Below are 27,537 nucleotides of genomic sequence, written 5' to 3'. Positions count from 1 at the left end.
TCTGATTAAACAATACACATATTGTTTGGTGACATTGGTTGCCAACCCTATGACATGTCAAGACTTTCCCCTTTTCGACCTTGGGTTCCCTGTTACCAGCTTTCCTGTCCCTTCCTGCCTTCTCATCCTTGTCCCTGGGCTGGTGTGCCCATTTAGTCTCATTTTGTTTTATGGGCCTAATCTTTGGTTGAGGGGTGAACCTCAGCAGTGAATTCAGTACTTGAGCTAAAAGGGTGTCAGGGGGCCATATTCTCGGGATTTCTCCAGTTTCTGTCAAACCAGTAAGTCATCTTTTTTTGTGAGTTAGAATTTTTTCCTATATTTTCCTCCAGCTCTGTTTGGGACCCTGTATTGTGATCCCTATCAGAGCAGTTGGTGGTGGTAGCCGGGCCCCATCTAGTTGTGCCAGACTCAGTCTGGTGGAGGCTGTGGTAGTCTTGTTTATTCTTAAGCTAGTATATTGAAAAAACGTAGTACCTCAATTAGCAGGTCTCCGCAGAGTGCTGGTAATGCAGCCTGGATTCAACGGGAGCCACTTCCCACCTGGTTACTTAGTCTCTGCACCTGTTTCCTCATCCATAAAGTGGGACCAATACCACATCTCAGGTCTGTTGTGTGAGTGAAAGTACCAAGCACAGGCCGGGCTTGTGCAAGATACTCCCTCATGGTTGGCCTACTGAATCTGCAGACACCTGCAGGCAAGCTGGCCCGACTGGTAGTACTGGAGGGCATCGGAGGCGCCATCCACACTGACCAACACCCACTTCTCCCCATCACCAACACTTGTTAGTCAACAACTAAGCAAGACTTGTCCAATGAGGTCATTGTAGTAAGGTGGGGACTGGTCCTTGGGGTGATAGACCCAGCCTATAGCCAAGTTGAAGCTAGAAGTAAACATTTATTGGTAAGGTCAGACACCCCGTTGAAGACCAAGATTCCCTGGAGAAAGATCTCACAAGTTGGGAGCCGGATGACCAGGCTTTGGGTCTTACTTGACTATCTCTTGGAAGGTGATCTTGGGCAAGTGGTATTCTCTCTGGGCCCTTTCTCTGTCTTTATAAACAGTGAAAGTCATACATTCTTCCTTACTATGTCACTTCTTATCCACAAGGCTTCCAACCAAACAAAGGAGACACATCCAGACACAGAAAAGTTAAGTTCAGAGGGAGACAGATGAGGAAGGAGCTGAGGGTTGCTTCATGGTGAACACGTCCCCAGCCCTTCAAAGCAGGACACACACGCAGCAGGCAGAAATGAGTTTATTGCATTAGAAAAAACACCAAAGAAAACCAGCAAACACCTCCATACTAGATACAATTATTAGTTGGACTTCAAGGGCATAAAGGAGTTTCAAAGGTACAAGCTTAACTTCTGGAAGGGGGACAGTCTCATCTCTCCTCCTTCCCTGCGCCGTTAAACCCACGGAGCTCTATGGAGGTGGTTCCGTTGTGCGACGCAGTCACACGTAAGACTCATTTCCCACTCTGCTTCCCTGCACACGCCCGCGTGGAGTTGGCTGATCACAAAGAGCATGCTCCTGAGGCTCAGGGGTAGACAGAAACATGAGGATGGGGTCCTGGCCTGGGCCTGAGCTTCCAAAGCCAGTGACGGGGGAGGGGGCTGGCGTGGGGAAAGCCTGCCTTCCTGCAGAGCTCTGGGAAGACTGCTGACTGCCCCCCACATCTCCCCTACAAACCCTCGGGCACAGGCATTGGCATAACTGGCTGTTGGGCACCAAAGGGGCTGTTCACTGAAGCAAGTGGTTCAAAATCTCTCAGGGGAGCCACTTAGGGAAACTTCTCAGGATAGCCCTGGGTCTGGAGGTGACTGCTGGGAGAAGTAAAACCTGGTAAGCCTGGACATAGGTGGGTGGGGGTGGGAAGAAAAGGAGCTTGTGATGCCTGGTGCCCTCCAGACAGAGAGAGAGGGCTGGGCAAGGCAAGCTGGAGCAACTGACAGGACAGAAACCCAGGTGGGAAGCCGAGCAATGGCCTAGGCCCACTTGTTACTCTCCCCGGGAGATATCCAGCCTCTGAAACCCACCCTCCTTGGGCCCAATTCTGCCAGCAAGTCAACACTGAGCAACAGCCCTGCTAGTTTCTGCTTTAATGTATCATTAAACCATGCACGCTGGCAAACTAGTGGGTCTTGAGAAGAATTAAACTGCTCACTGGTTTGGCCTCCAACCTTAATGTCTCAAAGTGTCACCTGACACCACAGCTGGACATGCCCCTGTCCAGGTCACAGGTCAACATTGAGGCAGAAAAACATCTTTCCTCTAGCTGAGACCCTGATGGCGTCAACTACATGGTGGAAAGCAGAGATGGGAGAGGGTGGGGCCAGAGAGGAGCAGCAGTTTTGGGGAGAGGAAAGGCACCTGCTCCAGGCCAGACCCCCAGGAGGGGGCAACATCATACACAAAGTCTGAGATGTGGTGCAGAACTGTGATAGGAAGGGCATGAGCCAAGGATGCCAGAGCTGAGACTCGGGCACTTGGAAGCTCAGAGTTCCTTCTCTATGCTCACTTCCCCAAAAACGAATGTCGGGGAGGCTCACGTGAAGGAAGGGAATCCAAAAGCCTCCAGATCAGAGCCCTCCAGACTGCTCCCTGCTATATAAGCTCCTAGCAGGAGGTCATTAGGAAGGGGCCCACTCATGCCCCCACCAGGCCTCCTTAACGAATCACAACAGAAATAATGTATGTCTTAACCACACATTTAGGATCAGGTCAAAGTCCCTACCAGAAATAACTCTGGACTTCCTTGCCATCTTGATTATTACTAGTCTTCCTACATCAGGCATACCTCCTATATCTGCTCTGAACCGAGGGAGACCGGTTCCCAGCCTAATACTGCATACTGGTTTGAGCGGGGTGGTTACAGTGACTGCAAATAACCTCTATTATGATTTGCAGACAAAGGCCTGGGTCTCCTGCCCTCAGTCCAGACCATCATTCACTCTGTCTGATAGGTCAGCTAAGTGGAGGAAACCCGTCCCGTCATTGTAGGTAGCAAGGCAGGTTTTCTAAAAACAACGTCGTCGGAGGATTGGCAATCGGTCTGGGTGGGAGGAGGAATGAATGGCTTTATCCTGTTTTCTCTGGCCTGACACTTGCTGTCACACTCCCTTATTCCTGAAGCTTCTGGCTGCCCCAGCCCTGTGCCCTTGCTTGGTCTCCCAAGAGTGGGGAGGGGAGGTGACAGAGGTGGCTATGGAGTTCACTTAGATTGGGTCAGTCATCCTGAAAATGGTCCCATGTGCACCAAAACCTTTGGTTCATTTATCACCCATGGCTTCAGGGCCATGGGTGTTGTCAAACTCACCTGGGTCCCATGGGGGATGGCAACTTGGGTGGAGTGTGGGCGTTTTCTGGAAAGAGGTTCTAGGATGGGGCTCCCTAAACTGTCTCTTGCTTTCTGCTTAAGCAAACCCCCTCCCTTTCTCCATGTGGAGGACGCTTAAGAAACAGCGTCAAAAGTGAACTCACAGACAAAACAGCCTTAATAAATTAGTATAATACCATTAGAAGGGATGGCATTTTGTTCTGTTTCTTAGCAGCATTGCCCTACACGAGGCCTGACGATCTCCTTCCCTGGGAAATTTAAAAAGCCGTCCCCTGGTTATTAGCTCTGATGTAAAATTATAAAATAGAAATCTGGTAGGGTTTGTTTTGTTTAAAAAGGAAAAGCCCCGGCGAGGCAGGGCGGTCCCATGCAGTCCTGTTAGCTCTGGCCGTTGGGTCTGCCGATGGCGTTCCCTCCGGGAGGCTGGATCTGGATGGAGTCCAGGAGGGGCCGCAGTGCCTGTCCAAAGGGTCTGCAGAGGAGACAGAGGAGGGAGCTAGGGTGGGCTCTCAGATGCAGATGGTGGCAGCTCAGCCCCAGAGGTCGAGTCGGGGGTGGGGGGGCGGGTGCTGGCAGTATGGGCACTGGCACACAGGGAAGAAGGCACCATCACTTCATTTACTTTTCTCGCCTGCCTCACACATCAGCTTTCTTAGAGGACAGCTCTGAAACAGCCTGTTTTGCTCTTTCCCCCTTGGAGTCCCTTCCTCGGTGGGTGCTACTGTCTCACAGCCTTCACCTCTAGCTCCTCCTCAGGCTGTGGCTGAACAGGCTGGCTATAGACAGGGAGCCAGAGCTTTCGGTGCTTTCTGTACTTGTACCTCTCATTTTTTTGGCATGAGAAAATAAAAATAAAGTTTGATCGATGCAGAAGAAAAAGGATATGAAAAAGAACAGAAAATCAGAGTGAGGCTGGCATCCAATTGGATCCTTTCAGGAACTGAGGCCTTTCAGGGAGTACAGGGGATCTTCAGGAAAAACCATAAATGCCAGGTTGCCAGAAGATGTTAATGCCACTTTCTGAAGGGCCCCTGCTTTGCTTTCATAGGTGCTTAACTAAAAACACACTGCAGAAACTGGAGTTTGCTGGCTTCCCAAGATTCCTGCGGCCTTAAATCAGGTGACCCACACCTCAGTCACTGGCTGCCTTTTTCTTCAGTGGATACTGCTAGTTTTAAAAAGCATCCCCAAGTTCAGAGGGAATGAAGTACTCCAAAGCATAAAGAGATGAAACAAAGAACTATCAACTCTTACTCAGACAAACCCAGAACTCCACCCATCAAGTAATACCCACAAGAACATTCCAGCTACTTGAGTTTGCTCAGGGCCGGGTAAGCTAGATCCCTCAGGAAGGCTGTGGGCTTTAGTACACCCACCAAGGGCTGGGAAGGCAGGGCGGGGCTTGGGAGACTGGGGCTCCTTACCAGCCTGAGACCACACAGCCTTGTTTCCCCACCCTGCTGAGCCTGCCAAACATGCTGGGATCCCTGTTGGACAGGGCCCTAGTCAGGAGAAACCAAGTCAGGGTCAGCAGATGGATGTGGTCCTGGAGTGAGGTTAGGCTGCCTGAATGCAACAAATGGCAGACGGAGGGAGGAGGGGATGGCTCCGAGTGTGTGTGTGTCCTTTCAGGGAACACTGCCTGGAGCAAGGCCCACAAGGCCCTCCAAGGCTTGGACCACATCACGGCGGGGGGGCTACAGAATGTTCTTGAAGAAAACATCACTGAGGGCTGACTGCGTGCTCCTTCAAGGAGCTCGTGGTGCCGTGGAGAAGACTAACAAACAACCCGTGACAAAACCAGCCCCTGCTCAGTCTCTGACCTACTCTTAGCTCGTCTATCTAAAACTGGGCACTTCCAGGAAGTGCCATGCTCACGCACAGTGGGAAAGACAGATATCAGAACCCTGTACAAGATTAGAGCTGGTGTCAGGTGGGTTTCTAAATTCTGCAGTTATACTTTGGCCGGGTAGACCTGGTCCAGCTCCAGGGAGGGTGAAGGTAATACAGGAAAGCACTGGTGAGTGGAGAGAGTGGTGCCCTTGTGTGTTAACAACTGTCCCCCCGACAGGTTCTACCTGGCTTGGGTGGCTTCTGCTGAGATTAGGGGAGGGCAGATATGGGCCAGAGGAGGGGCAGTGATTGTTAGTGGGCATCTTAGAGTTTGGGCAAGCCAGGGACAGAGACAGAGGCCACACTTACGTGGAAAGAACTTCAGAGGGAAGGTCAGTGATGTAAGAAGGGATTTTCCGCCCGGTCAGGAACTGGGCCACTTCGTTGCTGAAGGTGTTACAGTTGTGTTCAAAGAGGTTGTAGGCCTCACCTCTGCACATTGTGAGAAAGGTTTGGAGAACAGATATAAACAAGCAAGCAAACATCTACATGGAGTAAGTCAAACCTGGTAATGGAATGGTTAGCACAGCTGCATTTGAGAATTGCGATTTCCCTTCTTTCTTATACTCCAAAAGGACTGTTAGGTTTGAGATGTCAGAGAAATACAGCCAATCTGGCCCTTTACAAATAGATTTTTAAGGGATGTATGAAATGAAAATGAGTGGCTCTTATACAGTTTCAGGAGAATCTTTATAATCACGAAAGCAGAGCTCTGGGGTTAGAGCATAACTCCTTGGAGTCAACTAAAGGTTCTTTAAGAGAAACTAAAAAACCAAACCAAACTCACTGCCATCGAGTTGATTTCAACTCATAGTGACCCTTTAGGACAGAGTAGTACTGCCCCATAGAGTTTCCAAGGAGCGCCTGCTGGATTCAAAATGCCGCCCTTTTGGTTAGCAGCCAAGCTCTTAACCATTATGCCACCAGGGTTTGTATTTCACCCGGCCCCGTCTACGAACCCTGCTTTTGATTTTCCTGATGAAGCACTTGGCCAATACAGGTTGAGAACAGCATTTGCTGGAACAACAGTGGCCAGTTTTAGTCAGAAGGAACAAACAGCCCCTCCTCGGACGGACGGGGGTGGAATATCTGCTCAGAGCGACTCTGGGCTCTTTTCGTGGCATGAGAGCTGCCTTCTCTTCATATCCATTCAGCAGATGCCGGGCCAGGCTTTGTGCTGAGTGCTCCCGGGAATATGACATGGTGGCCACCCGCTGGGGGTCACTTATCTAATGGGGAAGACAGACACAACTGACCACCACCCCTGGCTCCACTCACCGGAACAGAGACTCCCCCAGGGAAGACAGGTACTCCAGAAAGATTTCTTCTGTGACTTCTGTGCTCCCCACATCAACCACAGAGTCTGGGGGCCCAAGCAATGTCCCTCCCTAAAAGAGCCAACCCAAAGGAAGTCATTAAGTCACTATTTCCATCGAATTTTTAAACGTGCCTTTTCGCGGAATACCACAAACGTGCTGTGTTCCATTTTCATTGTTAACTTTGAGTATCCTGGGCAGATGAAGTGTATTATTTCCTGTTTGTATCGAGGCTACAATGGCTTAGGGCATTCTGGTGACTTTCTATTGCCATGTGCCATGTGCCCCGTGCTGGCAGCATGGCTAAGAAGTCAGAGCTTCTTGTTTCTGGCAGAGCCCAGGGAAGCTGAGTCTCTTGAAGGACTGATCCCTTACACTGTCCAAACATTCCCTTGATAAAAAGAAGCCCAGAATCTGGTCTCCTTTTGTCCCCAACATGCCTGGTCATGAGGGCAGAACAGGACAACAAGAAATAGCTTACACTCAATAGGCCATCTCTCCATCCAGCCAATTTCTCTTTGTCACACACTTGATATCCCTTATGACAATGGGAAAATGTGAAGGACTGAGAGAAATCTGGCAGGCTGGCAAATATTTCTATAATTCAGTTCTCTTTTGATTTGTGAGGCTAATCCAATGGTGGTAATGGGGTTCCCAAGCAAGGGAGTTAATGGCCCCTAATTTTTTTTTTTTTAAAGGAAAATAGAAACCTTTAGCCATAGGGTTAACAGACAGCCACCACTGGGGAAACCAGCCAATGGGGAACCAACAGGATCACTGGAAAGGGGTTGAGGAATAAAGAACGTTCCTGAACAGAGCCCCTGGAAAGATCACTAATCACACTTAAATGGTTATTGCCCACCTATAATATGCTTGACTAAGGACACCACTGTGAACAGGATCGGTACTTATCATAGTCAGAGAATAATTATCTCAAGAGTTGGAAGAGATTAAGAGGTCACTATTTGACCCCATCATTCACTCATATATCAAATATATTAAGAACTTACTATGTGGCAGGCCCTATGCTAGGAACTGGGGGTATGATGTGGACAAAACAGATGAGATTTTTGCCCTCATGGAGCTTACAGTTTAGTGGGGAAGGCAGATAAAAAAAAAAAATCCCATAAACCAATGTATAATTATAAGTTGCAGTAAGGGTCTTGCTAAAAGCAGAGAATGCCATGAGTATATGTGATAGAGGACCTAGCCAGTCTGAGGGGTCAGTGACACTGAGTTCAAACCTGAAGGGTGAGGAGACATTAACCAGGTGGAGGAGAAGTGAAGTATGCTGATGTCCGATACAGGTTTAAATGTCCAAGGTGTGTGTGAAGAATGAGAAGGGGCTGGAGGTGGGGGAGGGCACAACCCAACAAGAGGCCAGAGAGGGAGACAGAGACTAGATCAGGTAAGGTCTTAAAGGCTATGCTGAACTTTCTGGGTTTTATTCCAAAAGCAATGGGAATAAGCGGAGGAGTGCCATGACCAGATTTTCCTTTGAAAAGGTCACCTGGCCTCCCGAGCGGAGAGGACTGACTGCTGAGGAAGAGGAGCTGCAAGGAGACCCGGAGGTTAGTTCAGTGGCCCAGGCAAGTCGTGAGGGCGGCCTGGATTAAGGTCAAAGCTCTGGTGAAGTGGGAACAGATGGACAGACAGATGGATTTAAGATTCGTTTACAAGGTAGAGCCGACTGGGCTTGAAGAAGCGTTTGCTTTAGGATGACTTCCCATCTGTGAGCATCAAATGGACGGTTGCTGGGTCTTTGCTCACGCACTTTGTGTGACAGCCCTTGGATAGCTCTGACAATTTTTTCGGAAAAGGGCATGGGTTTTAGAGAAACCTAAGTTCTCGTACTGGTGCCACTTACTGGCTGTATAATTTGGGGCAACCCATTTTACCTCTCAGAGCCTGCATCATGCAGCTTAACGCTGGCTGAGTTCATACTATGAGCCGGTCGCTGCGCTGGTGATGAGGATATAAGACACTGCCCAGCCCACGAGGAGCTTACAGAGTGGCCTGCTGTGGCAGAAACAGTCCATTTCACTCAGACGTGCTCAGCATGAGGCAGAGGGCCCCACAGGTGTGTGGGGGCAGAGAACAATTGGCTGGGGGCCTGCGGAAGGTTTCTTTGAGCTGAGCCTTAAGAACGTTATGAGGAACTATGCTACAGGGCTCCAAACGCAGGGCTAGGAGCCAGAAGCGAGACAGTGAAGCAGAGTTCCTGGTCTACGGGAACCCCCCAGGAACCTGAGACTGCTGCTCAGAGTATGGGGGAGGGCACTCACCGGGGGACAGCTGGAGATACCGCCACTGCCGAAGAAGAATTCATCCTTGTGTACAACTATGGAGGTATGCCTGCCACACAGAGAAGGGACAGAATGAGCCAGAAAACTTACAACTGGTCAGGAAAAAAGCAAATACCACGCTGTACCTAGAATAATTCTGCCCAAGGATATGACTGTAGTAAACACCCTTATACAGCACAGCAAACAAAGGCACGAGTAAGATACATACCACAGATCAGAGTTTTTCAACCTCGGCACTACTGACTTTTTGGGCTGGAAAATTCTGTTGTGGGGGGCTATCCTGTGCATTCTAGAATGTTCAACAGCATGCCTGGCCTCTACTCACTAGATGCCAGTAGCACCTGCCCCTCCAGTTGTGACATCCAAAAATGTCTCCACATGTTGTCAAGTGTCTCCTGGGGGGGCGGGGGGCAGAATTGCCCCTGATTGAGAACCCCTGGTGTAGACTGTAAGCAGGGGTGGGTCCCTGGATATTCACCCCGATATGGACACATTAGTGACTGAAACAAAGCTCTGCAGACCAAGATGTGTTTCTAGGATTCTAAAGCTGATGTGAGCAGTTAACCTGGGCCATGCTGTGGAACAGACCAGATGATGTTAGGTGTGGATCTATTTCAAGTTAAAGTGCTCATATTACTTCTTTGGTCCAGTCAACCAAAGCAGAGGGTCATTCTGGTCAACCCAAAAGTCAGCAGGCTCTAGGAATCCAGATGGAATACCTGCTGACTTAGGGTTTCTTAATAAATGGGACTGAGAGCTCAGTCACCACGTTGGAGTCTCACAGGAGAGGGTCTAGTACTGACAGACAAAGAAGGAGCTGGTATTAAGATAGAAATGTGGGGCCCTCAAGACTTCTGTGCTTAGAAAGCTTGGTCAGGGGTGGACAGGGCAGGGTTTCTCGACATTGGCACTACTGACATTTTGGGCTATATAGTTCTTTGTTGCAGGGGACTGTCCTGGGCATTGTGGGATGTTAAGCAACACCTTGGTCTCTACCCACCCAACAAAAATGTCTCTAGACACTGCCAAATTTCCCCTGGGGGGCAAATTGGCCCCTGGAGGAGAACTATCGCTTTAGGGCTTGACGATTTAAGACGTGGAGAGCAAGACGTCAAGTTGAAAGTCAGACTAGAACAAGAAATGCATGGGGTGCTGCTTTGCTCACAAACCAGTCAACTTAAGGAGTCCACCCAACTTACCAGATGCCTTCCAGCTGTTTCCCTGTGGAGAAAAGAAGAGATTTAGCCATTTTGGGCTGGACTAACTGGCCTCCCAGCCTGATTAAATTCAGAATACCACTCAAATCCAGAGTAACCCATTATATACCTCTTGGAGGGTTTTCTAGGAATACAACTCTCTGCCAGTAAGCAAATACCACGTTGCACTGAGAATAACGTGCCCAAGGATATGAGTGTGGTGAAGAGCCTTATAAAACTCATCGAACAAAGGCATGAGTGAGATACACACCACAGATCAGAGCCCTTAGGTAGTGATACGGGATGTTGTGCTAAGTGAGTTGAAAAGTGATCAGTGTCCTTTATCAGAACCCAGGGTAAACACACTGGTATAGATGTACCCCAACTTTGTGCCTGCTCTTCTTTTTCTTTTGGGGTTGATTCAACTTTACCATTTTCATTTCTCTAGGTCTCATCTACAGTAAAACTATAGTAAAACCAAAAAACCAAAACCAAACACATTCCCGTCGAGTTGATTGTGACTCATAGTGACCTTATAGGACAGAGTAGAACTACCCTATAGAGTTTCCAAGGAGCCCCTGGTGGATTTGAACTGCCGACCTTTTGGTTAGCAGTCATAGTACTTAACCACTACGCCACCAGGGTTTCCATAGTAAAACAATAGTATAGAAAAGCTATACCCATTTTTTTCACTGAGCATATGTGAGGTGAAATCGTTCAGAGAACGACAAAGCAAAACTCTGAAAATGCCGTCCACTTGAATAGTTAGTGCACATTTATTCTGTACCTACTAAGTGCCAGAAACTCTGCTAGGTGAGGAAACGCTCAAAGGCAAATGGAAAGAGACCCAAATAGATAATTAACTAAAACACAATGTTGATAAGCTCTATAATAGTAGTCAAAATAACATCAGGTACTGTACACGATAAAGAGCTGCCTTCCTGAATGGCAGTTCAGCCAGTGGAGGAGTAGGGGTGCGGCGGACGTTTCTGGCAGAGGGCGTAGTAGGTGCAGGTGTATGGGCTGAGGAAGACTGAGCTCCTGAGGGTAGATCAGATGATGCAGTGACTGTGGGAAGAGGAAAACTGGCTGGCAGGCTATCGAGAAGCAGTTTGGACTGGGACTGAAGGCTGTCCTATACTGGGACACTGCCGGGGAGTGGGGCCGGGGAGGGGGGTGGGGAACCGAAGGTTGTTAGACAGTAGAGGGTCTCTATCAGGTCCGTATTTTGAGAAGATAACAATAGTCCCAGTACAGAAGATGAATCAGAGGGAAGAGAATTGAGAGAGTAGACTAGAGGGAGAAGGCCATCTCAATGGTCCATGGGAAATATTAAATGACAGTACTAGGGATGAAGGAGTCTTGGTGGCACAGTGGTTAAGCACTTGACTGCTAACCAAAAGGTAGGCAGTTAAAACCCACCAACTGCTCTGCAGGAGAAAGTTGTTGCAGTCTGCTTCTGTAAAGATTATACCCTTGGAAACCCTATGAGCCAGTTTTACTCTGTCCTGTAGGGTCGCTGAGTTGGAACTGACTCGACGGCAATGGGTTTAGTTTCTGTGTTTTACGCCTAGGGATGAACAGAAGGGCAGTGAACGATGTGAGAACATCAGACATCACCTATTTACCTTTGGTTTTATAATTCCACATGGATTGTTTGCTGACTGGCCACTGTTGCTCTCTGTGTTTTGCCCTGTGACTTTCTAAAGGGTGGAACTAAGCACTGCATGGAAGGAAGCTTGTGCTTCTCCCTTGCGTGTGAGGTCCGTTATTTCCTTTCCCAGGTAAATTACGAAAGGTCAAATAAATACCTTGCCCCTTTAAGAAGGCTTTTTTAATTGATAACATCAGCCTCATTTTCTTCTTTAGCAAAGACAAAATAAACCATGGCTCCTCTATAGTACTCAAACTGATGGCTCAAACCAAAAAACCAAACCAGTTGTTACTGTGTCAATTCTGACTCACTGCAACCCCATAGAGTACAACTGCACTCCATAAGATTTTCAAGACTGTGACCTTTTGAAGCAGACGGCCAGGACTTTCTTCCAAGGTGCCTCTGGGTGAGTTTGAACCATCAACCTTTTGGTTAGTAGTCAAGCGCTTCGCTGTTTGCACCACCTAGGACTCCTATATTGATAGCTCAGCATGGTGTTATTAGAGGTGGCTTTTCCACTTGCCAGAAACTCTGGTGGCGTAGTGATTAAGTGCTACTGCTGCTAACCAAACGGTTGGCAGTTCGAATCCACCAGGCACTCCTTGGAAACTCTATGGGGGCAGTTCTACTCCGTCCTATAGGGTCGCTATGAGAGTCAAAATCGACTCAACAGCACTAGGTTATTTTGGTTTCCACTTGCTATGGTAGATCTTGGGCCAGTTTACCTAACCTCCTTGAGCTTCGGTTTCTTCAATACAGAGTTGTCGTGAGCAGCAATGATAACGTATATAAAGCATCCCAGTATGACATGCATAAAAGTTGGTAAATAGTAGCTATTTTTTTTTATTATTATTATTAGGTAAAACGGCTAGTTGGGGCAAAGGAGTAAATTCTTCCAAAAGATAAAATAAATTCTACTTCAGATTTGAGGGAGGTGGGTGTAAGAGTTAAGAACAGATTTCAGCACCCAGCACGTTAATGTGAAACCTGTATCCTTTTTACTTAGAGACCTTTTCTGCCCTTGGTGCTGAACTGAAAAGAGAAGGGAAAATGAAATGAGCAGAGCTCTTCTTTCTCTCCTCCCATTCCAGAGACCAGTCTGCTTTTCCCAGAGGGATCTGCTCTGGCCAACAAGATGAGAGAGAACACGAACAGAGGGATTTGCATCTAGGGTTTTTGGGTAGGCCCGTACAGACCATGGGGTGGGCTCTGTACTTACCCAAACCAAGCTGACATTCCACAGAGGGGGATGGGAACCTGACTGGATCCCAAAGCGGGGTGGTAATCCATTTAGGACCCAAAAAAACCCGTTGCCTTCGAGTCGATTCTGACTCATAGCAACCCTATAGGACAGAGTAGAACTGCCGCATAGGGTTTCCAAGGAGCGCCTGGTGGATTCAAACTGCCGACATTTGGTTAGCAGCCATAGCTCTTCCCTACTATACCACCAGGGTTTCTTTCCCCATTTAGGACATGCACCCCCAAATGCTGGTTTCCACTGGGCTCTAAGGATAAACTGGCTTGGACTCAGCTCTCCCAGCTGACGCTAAGTGACCGTACTAAGTCTCTTCTGTTTACTGTGTGTAAAATGGGGAGACTTAACATTGCATTTAAAAAAATTTTTTTTTTTATTACTTTTGTTGTTGAGAAGACACATAACAAAATTTCAAGTTTCTCCATGTACAATTCAGTGACACTGACTGCATCTTTGAGTTGTGCCACCATTCTCCCCCTCCTCTGAGTTGTCACTCCTCCATTAACATAAACTCACTGCCCCAAGCTTCCTTTCTAATCTTTCCAGTTAGTGTTATCAGTTTGATCCCATGTTGCTGTTGCTGTTTTTGTTAGATGCCATCCAGTCGGTTCGACTCTCAGGGACCCTATGCACAACAGAATGAAACACTGCCCGGTCCTGGCCATCCTTACAATGGTTGTTATCCTTGAACTCACTGTTGCAGCCACTGTGTCAATACACCTCGACGAGTGTCTTCCTCTTTTCCGCGGACCCTGTACTTTGCCAAGCATGATGTCCTTCTCCAGGGACTGATCCCTCCTGACAACATGTCCAAAGTATGTAAGACACAGTCTCGCCATCCTTGCCTCTAAGGAGCATTCTGGTTGTACTTCTTCTAAGACAGATTTGTTCATTCTTTTGGCAGTCCATGGTATATTCAATATTCTTCGCCAACACTACAATTCAAAGGTGTCAACTCTTCTTCTGTCTTCCTTATTCTTTGTCCAGCTTTCATATGCATATGATGTGATTGAAAATACCATGGCTTGGGTCAGGCGCACCTTAGTCTTCAAGGTGACATCTTTGCTCTCCAACACTGTAAAGAGGTCCTTTGCAGCAGATTTGCCCAATGCAATGCGTCTTTTGACTTCTTGACTGCTGCTTACCTGGCTGTTAATTGTGGATCCAAGTAAAATAAAATCCTTGACAACTTCAAACTTTTCTCCTTTTATCATGATGTTGCCCATTGGTCCAGTTGTGAGGATTTTTGTTTTCTTTATGTTGAGGTGTAATCCATACTGAAGGCTGTGGTCTTTGATCTTCATTAGTAAGTGCTTCAAGTCCTCTTCACTTTCAGCAAGCAAGGTTGCGTCATCTGTATAACACAGGTTGTTTGATCCCATACAGACAGATAAAAGAGCAATGACCAAATCAGGCATTCTTTACTAGTTAAACTATTATTTAGTTTTAAGAAGGCTTCAGGGATATTTTTGGTTTAAGGTTTAAAGATTATCTCGGGGCGATAGTTTATCGGGGAGGGAGGTCCACCAAACCTCCATAGGTCCAGAAATTTTGGATTCCATGTCGTTGTTGTTGTTAGGTGCTGTCGAGTCAGTTCTGACTCATAACAACCTATGGACAACAGAACGAAACACTGGCCGGTTCTGCGCCATCCTTACAATCGCTGTTATGCTCGAGCTCATTGTTGCAGCCACTGTGTCAATCGACCTTGTTGAAGGTCTTCCTCTTTTCCGCTGACCCTGTACTTTACCAAGCATGATGTCCGTCTCCAGGGACTGATCCCTCCTGGCAACATGTCCAAAGTATGTAAGAGGCAGTCTTGACATCCTTGCTTCTAAGGAGCGTTCTGGTTGTACTTCTTCTAAGACAGATTTGTTCATTCTTTTGGCAGTCCCTGGTATATTCAATATGTTTCACCCACACCACAATTCAAAGGCATCAATTCTTCTTCCGTCTTCTTATTCACTGTCCAGCTTTCACATGCATACGATGCGATTGAAAATACCATTGCTTGGGTCAGGCGCACCTTAGTCTTCAACGTGGAATCTTTGCTTTTCAAGACTATAAAAAGGTGTTTTGCAGCAGATTTGGCCAATACAGTGTGTCTTTTGATTTCTTGACTGCTGCTTCCATGGGTGTTGATTGTGGATCCAAGTAAAATGAAATCCTTGACAACTTCAATCTTTTCTCTGTTTATCATGATGTGGCTTATTGGTCTAGTTGTGAGGATTTTTGTTTTGCTTTTTTTTTTTTCTTTGAGGTCTAATCCATACTGAAGGCTCTGACCTCTGATCTTCATCAGCAAGTGCTTCAAGTCCTCTTCACTTTCAGTAAGCAAGGTTGTGTCAACTGCATAATGCAGGTCGTTAATGAGTCTTCCTCCAATCCTGATGCCCCGTTCTTCACATAGTCTAGTTTTTCGGTTTATTTGTTCAGCATACAGATTGAATAGGTATGGTGAAAGGATACAACCCTGACACACACCTTTCCTGGCTTTAAACCACTCAGTATCCCCTTGTTCTGTCTGAACAACTGCCTCTTGGTCTATGTACAGGCTCCTCATGAGCACAATTAAGTGTTCGGGAATTCCCATTCTTTGCAATGTTACCCATAATTTGTTAGGATCCACACCGTCGAATGCCTCTGTATAGTCAATAAAACACGGGTAAACATCCTTCTGATATTCTCTGGTTTCAGTCAGGATCCATCTGACATCAGCAATCATATCCCTGGTTCCACATCCTCTTCTGAATCCAGCCTGAATTTATGGCAGTACCCTGTCGATATACTGCTGCAGCCGTTTTTGAATGATCTTCAACAAAATTTTGCTTGTGTGTGATATTAATGATATTGTTCTACAATTTCTGCGTTTGGTTGGATCACCTTTCTTGGGAATAGGAATAAACATGGATCTCTTCCAGTCAGTTGGTCAGGAAGGTGTCTTCCATATTTCTTGGCATAGATGAGTGAGCACTTCCAGTGCTGCATCCATTTATTGAAACATCTCAATTGATATTCTGCCAATTCCTGGAGGCTTGTTTTTTACCAATGCCTTCAGAGCAGCTTGGACTTCTTCCTTCAGTACCATCGGTTCAGGATCATATGCTACCTCTTGAAATGGCTGAACGTCGACTAACTCTTTTTGGTACAATAACTCTGTGTATTCCTTCCAACTTCTTTTGATGCTTCCTGTGTCGTTTAGTATTTTCCCCATAGAAACCTTCACTACTGCAATTCCAGGCTTGAATTCTTTCTTCAGCTCTTTCAGTTTGAGAAATGCCGAGTGTATTCTTCCCTTTTGGTTTTCTATAGCCAGCTCTTTGCAAATGACATTATAATACTTCAGTTTGTCTTCTCAAGCCGCCCTTTGAAATCTTCTGTTCAATTCTTTTACTTCATCATTTCTTCCTTTTGCTTTAGCTGCTCAACGTTCGAGAGCAAGTTTCAGAGTCTCTTCTGACATCCACCTTGGTCTTTTCTTTCCTGTCTTTTCAATGACCTATTGCTTTCTTCACGTATTGTTTCTTTGATGTCATTTCACAACTCGTCTTGTCTTTGGTCATTAGTGTTCAATGCATGAAATCTGTTCTTGAGATGATCTCTAAATTCAGGTGGGATATACTCAAGGTTGTACTTTGGCTCTCGTGAACTTGCTGATTTTCTTCAGCTTCGGTTTGAACTTGCATATGAGCAATTGATGGTCTGTTCCACAGTTGGCCCTTGGCCTTGTTCTGACCGATGATATTGATCTTTTCCATTGCCTCTTTCCACAGATGTAGTCGATTTGATTCCTTTGCATTCCATCTGGTGAGGTTCATGTATATAGAGCCGTTTATGTTGGTGAAAAAAGGTATTTGCAATGAAGAAGTCGTTGGTCTTACAAAATTCTAATTATTTGATCTCCAGCATTGTTTCTATCATGAAGGCCATATTTTCCAACTATCCATGTGTCTGTCAGTTTGTCGTACTGTGGGGGTTTGCATATTGCTGTGATGCTGGAAGCTAGGCCACAGGTAATCAGATACCAGCAGGGTCACCCATGGCGGACAGGTTTAAGCTGAGCTTCCAGACTAAGACAGACTAGGAAGAAGGACCCGGCAGTCTACTTCTGAAAAGAATCCGCCAGTGAAAACCTTATGAATAGCAGCGGAACACTGTCTGATATAGTGCCAGAAGATGAGCCTCCCAGGTTGGAAGGCACTCAAAAGATGACTGGGGAAGAGCTGCCTCCTCAAAGTAGAGTTGACCTTAATGGCATGGATGGAGTAAAGCTTTCGGGGCCTTCATTTGCTGATGTGGCACGACTCAAAATGAGAAGAAACAGCTGCAAGTATCCATTAATAATGAGAACGATGTATGAATCTAGGAAAATTGGAAATCATCAAAAATGAAATAGAATGCATAAACATCGATATCCTAGGCATGAGTGAACGGAAATGGGCTGGTATTGGCCATTTTGAATCAGACAATCATATAGTCTACTATGCCGAGAATGACAACATGAACAGGAATGGTGTTGCATTCATTGTCAAAAAGAACATTTCAAGGTCTGTCCTGAAGTATAACGCTGTCAGTGACAGGATAATATCTATACACCAACAACGAAGACCAGTTGAAAAGACTATTATTCAAATTTAGGCGCCAACCACTGAGGCTGAAGATGAAGAAACTGAAGATTTTTATCAGCTGCTGCGGTCTGAAATTGATCAAACATGCGACCTGGATGCGTTGATAGTTACTGGCGATTGGATTCTATAAGAATTTGAAATTCTGTTTGGCATTTCTCTGCTTTGATCAGGATTTTTGTATAGAATCTTTGATCAAAATGTTCAGTAACTAACATTGCATTTTAAATAGAGCCGATGTGCTCTTCTGGACTGTCATTTAGAAAACGGCTGGCTGTCTAAATGGCAGCACTCTACTTCCTTGAAATCCTGTAATGATGCAGTGAAACGGGACAGATTAGGGATAATACTGGCTTTCTCTGATGTATTCCTTTCAAATGAAGTCTCTCTCATTCACTTCGGGAGTAGCATGATACTCATAAGAGAGGAAGTGTGGTGTAATGAATAACAACAGAGGTGCTGGCGTAGATAGGCTGGGTCTGAATCCAATTAATTCAATTCGCGAACTAATGTTTATTGAGTGACTATTATATTCTAGGAACTATTCTAGACCCTAGGTTAAGCACTTGGCTGCTAACCTGAAGGTTGACAGTTCGAACCCACCAGCTGCCCATGGGAGAAAAAACTTGACGGTCTGCTTCTGTAAAGATCACAGCCTAGGAAACCCCACGGGGCAGTTCTACTCTGTCATATAGGGTAGCTGTAAGTCGGAAGCAACTCAATGGCACACAACAACATCAAAATTCTAGGCACTAGAGATACGTCGGTAAGCAAAAGAGACAAAAGAATCTCCTTTGTGGCACTTATAGGGTAGGGGAAGGAGATGGTTAATAAATATACATAACAAAGCAGTGAATTAATACAGTATAGTATGAGGGATATAGAAAGAATAAGAGCAGAATAAGGGTATTGGGAGTTTGAGTGATCAGTGTGGGCATCTCTGCGAAGGTGACATTTGAGCAGAGACTTGGAAAAGGCAAGGGAGAGAGCCATGCTGAGGCGGCACACACCAGGTGTATCTATAGGACTGTAAGGAGGCTACTGTCGGTGAGTGAGGGGTGAGAAGTAGGAGATGAGCTAAGGTAATGGGAGGACAGAACATACAGGAACTCGCAGAGGCTGAGAACTTGTCTAAGCCAGAGCTGTCCAATATAGTAACCACTGACCACATGTGGCTATTTAAATTAAAATTAAAAAAAAAAAAATTCAGTTCCTCAGTTGTAGTAGCCACATTTCAAGTGCTCAATAGCCACATGTGGCAAGTGGTTACGTATTGACAGTGCCCATCTAGAACACTTCTATTATCAAAGAAAGGTTTACTGGACAATACTGCTTAACCTTAGTTCCCGATTCTGTATATTAATCGTGTCTACCTCATAACATAAACAGGAATGAGAGAGGCAACACGTAAAATGTGTCTACGTAGTACCTGGCACATAATACATACCCAATAAAGGTTATCTTTTTTTTTTAGGCTTTATAATTTGAAAGTTTGATGGCTGCCCTTATGTTGTTGTTAGCTGCTATTGAGTAGATTTCAACTCATGGTGACCTTGTGTGTGCAGAGTAGAACTGCTCCAAGGAGTTTTCAAGGCTGTGACTTTTCAGAAGCAGATTGCCAGGCCTGTCTTCCAAGGTGCCTCTGGATGGGTTCAAATCATCAACCTTTCTTGGCTTGTAATTGAGTACTTCATCATTTGTGCCATCCAGGGAACCTTGTTATTGACCAAAAATCCACTTCCATCGAGTCGATTCCAACTCGTAGTGACCCTTAGAGTAGAACTGTCCCTTAGGGTTTCAAGGCTGTAAATCTTTGTGGAAGCAGACTGTCACATCTTTCTCTTGCAGAATGGCTGGTGGGTCCGAACCACCGACCTTTCAGCTAGCACTGCTTAAGCACTGCGCCATGAGGGCTCCTATCTATTTCTGTATCTATCTCCCTCATTAGACTACCACTGCCTCAAAGGCAAGGACAGTTTCTCATACATCTCTGTAACTCCAGCACCTGGTGCACTATTCTGTTTAGCTGGCTGACACATAGTGCTATTGAGGCCAAAGTTCCTAACCCCAATCTTGGCTGCTTGGCTTGTTATTCAAATAACTTTGCAACCCTGGCATACTGTATGCCTGGTCTACTACTGTCCTCTCAGATGCCCACGCTCAGTGACCCAAGAGGACAGCTGGCAGGTACAGGTATATCAGCTCAAACCCTGCCCTACTAAAATAATGCATTTTTTTTGGAAAGGGGCCTCAAGAGATCATCTTGCCAGCTATTTGACACCTAAAAAACTCAAAAGTTGCAGGACATAAACCCTATTTTAGCCTTTTTATATTGTCTGTATCAATCACTAAGTTTTCCTATAAGCCGGACACTTCCACCCTATTCTGTTCCATCAAGGCACACGTAGGATCTCATTCATCCCTACAGCGGTGACAGGGACAACAGAAAAAAAAAGTTCTCTCATTTATTCATTCTTTCATTTACTCATCCATTTATCAAACATTTAGTGCCAACAACATTTAACATGGATTGAGTGGATTTACATCCTTTCTTAAAGTGCTCATACCAAAAACCAAACCAAACCCACTGCCAACGAGTCGATTCCGACTCATAGCGACCCTATAAGACAGAGCAGAACTGCCCCATACAGTTTCCAAGAAGCACCCGGCGGATTTGAACTGACGACCTCTTGGTTAGCAGCCGTAGCACTTATAATCACTACACCCCCAGGGTTTAAGCGCTCGTAGTTATCCTTATTCTCACGACGTCTGTGAGTGGTAGGACAGGGCAAGTATTTATTAATGTCATTTTACAAGTGGGGAAATGAGGATGCATGGTTTATTCAGCATAAAAACAAGACAAAGCAAGACAGGAAGATGAACGTGTTGGAGAAGTTTGGGTAGACATGTCAGGGCAGCTGCTCTGTGACCTACTCTGGAAGGCACAGGGTGAGGGCCATGGCCCCCTTGACAGGGTGACAGGCAGTAGAAAGAGGGGACTGAGTTGGTTTAAATTTTTTTTTGGCTAGACTGGGGTGGGAGTCGGTGAGTTGGGGGCAGTGGTCTAAGATTGAATTAGGGCACAAGGCCATTTCGGGACGTGAATTAGGCTCAATGTGACATAAGCACAGTACAGAAGATTATTTTCCCACTAGGATTTATTCAGCAAGCTGGAGAGCAGATGGGTCAGATGGCCGCACGTCTCCAAGCTTGTCGACAAAGCCAGTGCATTCATTTTGAAGCCTGTGAATTATGTGTACGGAAAACAAATGGAAGACATGGACGTCGGTTCTGCTTCTCATCATGGATAACAAAGAATGTAGAGGGTGGTCTGCACGAGGCAGCCTCCCTCTGACTGTAAGAGTAAAGCGATAATATAAAGCCAGGGAGAGAACACTCTATTCCCCTCCTCGCTAATTACGACGGATGGAGTTTGTACATATAGACATACATGCTGGTCACGGTACATGCTTAAGAGCAACACCTGGTACACCGTTGGTGCTAAATAAACATCTATTAGTAAGCACAAAGCGGATGATGGTGAGGGGGCTCCAGGGGTAGGAGCCCCTGTGCAGGCAGTACTTTGTCCCAGGTGGCAGGGAAATACATTAACTCATCGGTGTAAATAGAACGTAGACCCAGCTCGCCTCACAGATTCCTGCCCTCTGCGAGAGAAGGTGCTTTTAACTGGAGACTGCTGGTTGACTCTGTCATTTGCCAAATTTTCAGTAATGTGAGAGGAATTCAGGGCTAACTTTAACCAGCTTCTTCTTCCCTGGGCCCACTGGATAAACATTCAATCTAGATGGGGAAAGGTAAAAGGAAACATTTGTATAACCTAAGTGGGCCTCTGTAGTCAATACTGTAAAATATGCCTATTGGTGAAGGGCTTGGCCCTCTCCTTGGGCAGAGAAAGGTTGTCATGAAATCAAAATGTGAAACTGCTGCTCACAACAGACGGTATCTTTAATCTTCAAACAGAGGTGGGCCTAAAGCTACACACCTAACACTCAGCGCTGGGATTCCTTAGAGCCTGTGCAGGATTCCTTCCCAGCATAAAAATCATCGACTTGTGAGTTCGTCCTTTTCCTCAGTGTGGAGAGGGGTCCATATTAACCGCGGCTCGTTTTATCAGTCAGGCCTTGTAGCAATGCTTTCAGGTAGGTGGGCAACGCCTAACCTTCACCCAGCTAGCGTTTACGGAATGCCAAGCATGGTGCCAGACCCCGGGGATACAATTCAGCATTCTTACCTCCACGGGACTTCCAGTTTAGCTGGGGGGAGGGATGGGGACAAGGATGAGAGGACTAACAATTATAAAATAATTGCACATAACAGGGAGCATAAACGGAATTTGTGGTGGGAGGGTAGGGGCCAGGGAAAGTTGCCTGGAGGAAGTGACATTTTAGTTGAGACCTCAATGATGAGTACAAGTTAGCCAGGCCAAGAGATGGGAGAGAAAGTATTCCTGGGGGAGGGGCACAGCCTGCAAAAAGCCTGGAGGAAAAAATAATCCTGGGGAGTTGTTCAGTCCCCTGAGGGTGTAGAGCAGGGATTCTGCAAGATTAAGCCCTAAGGTCCTAAGGTATCCATTGCATATATGAATTCACTTCTCTCCTACACTCTAGGATGGTACTAGGAGATACCACCATTGGGAGAAGTGAGAAAATAAGTCACTTGAAACATCGTCCACAGAGCATAATTGTCCTGTCGAACCTGCTGAGAAAGGCTGGCGTCTAGTGTGTCAAGCAGGAGGTGGAGGCAGGGGAGGTCGGAGAGGTAAGAAGGACCAGAATCATGAATGGCTTTGTAAGCCACATTAGTTTTCATTTTGCTATAAAGAAATTGCTTGATGGATATAAAATGTTCACACAATGAACAATACAAATTTCAAACAAAAGCGCAACAGATGGCGCAAAAACAATGAAGAAAAACCCTCAGATTCAAATAAAGTCTTAATCTTCAAGGCTTGATCATTCCTATAAACCAAAAAACTAAGCCCAACGCCATCAAGTTGATTCTGACTCATAGTGACTCTATAAAACAGAGTAGAACCGGCCCATAGGGTTTCCAAGGCTGTAATCTTTAGGGAAACAGACTGCCACATCTTTCTCCCGTGGAGCGGCCGGTGGGTTCAAACCACTGACCTTTGGGTTACCAGCTGAGCACTTAAGCACTCAATGTTTATTGAATGAGTGTTCTGTACTGCCACTGGAGACACAGTGAGGAATGAAACAGTCTCTGCCTGCAGGAATTCGTGGTTCTTGCTGCAGCCTTTTCTGACCCGTCCAGCCCCCTTGGCCTCTCCTGTCTTTCTAGGCCTCAAACAGTCACTGCCCACTCCCTCAGTTTGGCATCTAATCATAATCTCTTCTATACTGTTACCTAATGCTACCTGTGCATATACATTATTTTTAGATAAATGAACTCCTGGAGGACAGAGTCCATGTATTTTATTGCTTTACTATTTGTACTACAGGATGAAGGAGCCCTGTAGTACATACCATAAAGATTAGAGCCTAGAAAACACCGTGAGGCAGTTCTACTCTGTCACACGGGGTCGCTATGAATCAAAATCAACTTGATGGCACCTAGCAACAATAATTACGAAATGAAGCAAAGAACTGATCATAGAGTAAAATCTCAAATACTCATGAGCTTGCATTCTGCCAAGAAATATATACTCTATTTTTCCCAAGTCAGTCTTTACACCTTGGAACAATTTTGAGATAGGCTTGTAAAAAAAAAAAGTAAGCTTGGGATACATGTGTGCATACAATACTTCAAACCAGAAAATAGTCAACAAATACGAAGTACCTCTTACCACAATTTTTAGAAACAGAAAACTGTATTTATCTGTAGGTACTTTAGCACAGAAAGAGGTCAAGAAATTTAAAGAGCAGCCAAAATTATTAAAAGGAGGAACTGGAGGACAATTATAATAGCTAATTATGTTAGCAAATGGTGACTATGGAAAAAAAAAAAAGGTGTAATCAGGCTGTCTGCTCAATTAGAACACCACGGATAATTCTGGGACTAATTTCATGGCAAGTGAAGGACTGTGGAAAAGGAATGCCTTCACGGGAGGCAATCCTGAGAGACTGAAACCTGGCCAGGGTAAAACTGTGGCATCTACGTGGTTTCGGGGGGCAGGGGAATTACACTGGGTGTTACGTAGTCCAACCGTGAACTGTAACGGAGCAAGAGGAGGTCTTATAACAGGGAACTGACACACTGGGGAATGAGAGTCACACTAAATGCTAATGAGTGTGGCCCAGCTAATGAGGTCACATAAAAAGACAAGATTTCTTTAGTTTGGAAAAACGAAGGCTAAGAGGGATGATCATAAATCTGTAAGATTAGGAACGGCACATACACATTGAATCCAGATTTTTCTTCTCATCCAAACTTGAAGCACTTGGCTCAGGATGCCTTTATAAACTTGAATAAGGTACCTATATTACATCAATTAAAAGAGAATACAGTACACAAGAGAGATGGTGTAGCAAAATGACGGAGAACATGAGCTCTGAAAGCCAGACTGCTGGTATTCATAACCTGGCCCTGCCACTTCCCAGCTCCGTGATCTGGGGCAAATTCTTAACTCCCAGGTCTCAAGTTCCTCAACTGAAAAATGGAGGTGATAATAGGACTTATCTCACAGAGTTGTGGTGAGAATTATAACCCATGTAAAACACTAAAAAAAAAAAGGGAGGGGGCATGGCACATGGTAAGCTAGCTAGCTAAAAAAAAAAAAAAAAATTTTTTTTATAGCTATTAATATACTTGTAGAATTCATTGCAAACATCAAGAAAGAAATTGATTTTTTAAAGATTCAAATACATTTAGGAATGAGAGATCAATATACAGCTACTCACAGAACTGGGACACGCCCAACTTTAAGGTTAGCGGTGTCTGTGCGGGGTGTAGAAAGGGAATGCTCCGTTTTCCGTAAGTTGAGGACTTACGACTATTAGAAAGTATGACTGTTAGCTTCGCTAACCCTTTCTTCACATCTTCAAGACATTACTTTTGTGAAATGCATAAAGCAATATGGGATAAAAGCGATAGAGAAAATCAGATTTACAGGCAAGGTGATGTCCTCAGAAATACCATTGTGATCAGGTGTGCCAAATTGGTGAAGTTCCTATTTTTGGCTGAGGCTTTCTAGGATTTCACAATTAAAAAAGAAAAAAAAGGGAGGCGGGGGTGGTGCAGGGCTATCACTCCACTTCCAGTTATGGCCCCGTTCCCTTCACCCACTAGACTCCATAAGGGACTTCTTTCTGTTCCAGGACAGGGTCAGGCTCTTTCCTGCCTCAGGGCCTTTGCGGGTTAATCCCTCTGTTTTTCCCATTCCCCTTGTTGCTACTTCCTCATCCTTAAACTCCCAGCTGAAGTCACTATTCATACTACCTTATTTAAAGTAGGTCTCTCCTTAAAGTAGGTCTCACTCCTACCTCAGTGCCTGGTGTGCTTCCTGCACAGTCCGGCACTTTGCACAGTTTGTAATTATTTTATTTGCTTCTTTGTTTTTTTCTAATGTCTCCTTTACTAGATAGCTCCATGATGGCAAAGAACATGTCTCTGCTCTTTATGGCATCCTCAGTTGAACTTAGCACATTGACTAGCACATAGCAGGCACTCAACGAATGTCTGTTGAACAAAGTCATGACCTCTAAGGCCTCCTTCAGCCTACAACAATAACTCTTGCATTATGCCAGAACTGTATTGCTTAATTTCATCACTTCCTCACATTATAGGTGTGAGTTATTTATGTAAGCATTAATACCCAGTATAAAGGGGGTGGTTTTTACTTTCTTATGGGTCTAGAAATGCCTCTTCACTGTGACCAAACCATGATCAAACCAAATAGCTCTGTTTCCAGAAGTTTAGTTACAACTCAACTGATGTAATCTATTAATGATTAACACCTTCCTCAAACAGTGACTTTGTAGTTTTTCCTTTCACATCTGCCTTACTCATTTTAGCCACCATCAATCTAGGCCCAAACTTCTGTCGAATAATGGGCTGGTGACATGACAGTTATCTGAGGAGCTTATTAAAAATACAGATTTTTGGATCATACTGTAGGGGACTTTGATTTAGCATTTGTGAAGCGATGCCCTGGAATACATATATTAAAAAAATATATATTTAAATCCATATACTTTAAAGTTTGCTTATTTTGAATAGGTAATATACACAAGTAGTACACAACTCAAAAGGCATGAAAAAGTTTACAGCAAATTTCCACTTCCACTGCTGTCCCTGAGGTATCAACTTCCCCTTTTCATAAGTTACCACTGTTAACAATTTTGTGTGTATTCTTCCAGATAACTACTTAAGCAAATGCGTATGTATCTTTGCTTTAAGCACACACTTGCATAGTTAAAGAACTGTTCTAACCTCGATTTTTCTCACTTAACCATATACGTTGGAAATGGAGGCACTTGTATTTTTAACAAGCATTTTAGGTAATTCTGATGTGATGCCAAATATAGGAACTATTCACTGGATCAGGGTTAAGAGATTTACGTTCAACTCAAGATGACACATTAGAAACTCAGGACACTGAAAAGATGCCCTCATATTTGACTTGCTTATTTGACCTCTTTGACCCCTTGTCTCACTAAGAAGAACATTTTCCAACGTCTCCTTAGAAACCAGGAAAAACTGGCCATTCAGATGGGTGTTGCCAAAGGTGTTTCATTTTCAACTCTTGGAATCTAGTCCCACCTAACATCATCTGAAATCACACACCTGACAATTCCTATGTTACACAAGACATTTAGGTATTTGGGTTGTAATGGCATTTGATCTACACTGAACTAGAGCTGGTTTTCTCTCTTGGCAGTTAAGCAGTTTAATAGCACAGCCGAAATATTTCCCTTTATTAATCCTCCTGACACAATGGCATCCAACCCTCCCCCTGGAATTGCTTTCTTACTGTCTGGGACAAAGCAATTAGCTTAGAAACTGTTGGGAGAAGGCACCCCGGGAGGCCGAACTTGGTGAACTCTGGAGGTGGGGCTCCTGGCGACCTGACTTTCCCTCTACCTGGGGCGAGGACGGCCGTGCAGCTCCGGCGGTCCCTTCTTGCCCACCCCAGGGACTGCAGAGAGGGAGTTTCCTTTTGGAACAGAGGACAGGCTCTCCAAGGGCCACCGGCGAATCTCCTCCGCACTGTCCCTGTCACCACGAGGGGCACCGCGCGGCCGGCATCCTCCCCCGCCCCACGCGGCGCCACGAAGGAGGGGTACAGAGCGGGAACCCGCCGGGACCGGCGCCGGCTTCCGCCACCCCGACCCCCAGCTACAAGGGCTCCAGAAGTGTGTCTGCCCGAGCCCCGGCTTGGAGAGGGCGTGACTCCTCCATCCCTTCTTCCTGGATTTAAACGTGCAGACTGGGAAGTGGGGCTCAGGGGACCCAAACCCTGGGCCCGTCCCTTTTCCGTTCAGGCTTTTCCTCCATTTTTGGGCGGCGGAGGGTCCTCGGGGCCCGGCGTGCCCCCCCGAGCCGGGGTCGAGGCCTCGCCCCTTGGCCCGGCACCCCCTCGCCCGGCTCCAGCCCTGCTTCCCGCCCGCCCCCAGCCCCCTCACCCAGCATGATGGGGCTGAGCCGCCGGGCCAGGCCCTTAGACAGGTCGTACACGTAGAGCTTCACCGGATAGAGATTCGGCGGCTCCATCGGGACCCGTGGCGGCGGCGGCCACGACGTCCCTTTGGCACCCGGCAGCGGCTCGGACCGACCTTCCCGTACCCGACGGGGTGGGGAGCGGAGGGAGAGGGGGGAGCGGGGGGAGCGGGCCCGGACAGGGCCTGAGGGGCGGGGGAAAGGCGGCCCTGCGCTGGTCGCGCCCCCGCACCCGCCACCGGCAACGACAACTGTGAGGTGACAGAGCCGGGACCGGGAGGGTCTGCGCGGAAGAGGGGGAGGGGGCGGGGA

General features: G+C 46.1%; 1 protein-coding gene across 1 annotated transcript; it reads right to left on the bottom strand.

The window, feature by feature from the left end:
* Positions 1–1,243: 1,243 nt before the first annotated feature.
* On the bottom strand, positions 1,244–27,494 carry DESI1 (desumoylating isopeptidase 1). Its single transcript, XM_064283446.1, has 6 exons — positions 27,192–27,494; positions 10,059–10,080; positions 8,839–8,908; positions 6,516–6,625; positions 5,547–5,669; positions 1,244–3,816 (listed from the first exon to the last, which is right to left on the bottom strand). Exons 1-6 carry the CDS (start codon positions 27,277–27,279, stop codon positions 3,723–3,725), a joined length of 507 nt encoding a protein of 168 aa, XP_064139516.1. The 5' UTR covers positions 27,280–27,494; the 3' UTR covers positions 1,244–3,722.
* Between the last annotated feature and the right edge of the window lie 43 nt (positions 27,495–27,537).

Source organism: Loxodonta africana, chromosome 4 (assembly GCF_030014295.1).
Source record: "Loxodonta africana isolate mLoxAfr1 chromosome 4, mLoxAfr1.hap2, whole genome shotgun sequence".
Lineage (NCBI taxonomy): Eukaryota > Metazoa > Chordata > Mammalia > Proboscidea > Elephantidae > Loxodonta > Loxodonta africana.
The sequence above is the reverse complement of the archived record's forward strand: the minus strand, read 5'-3'. Positions and strand labels throughout refer to the sequence as shown.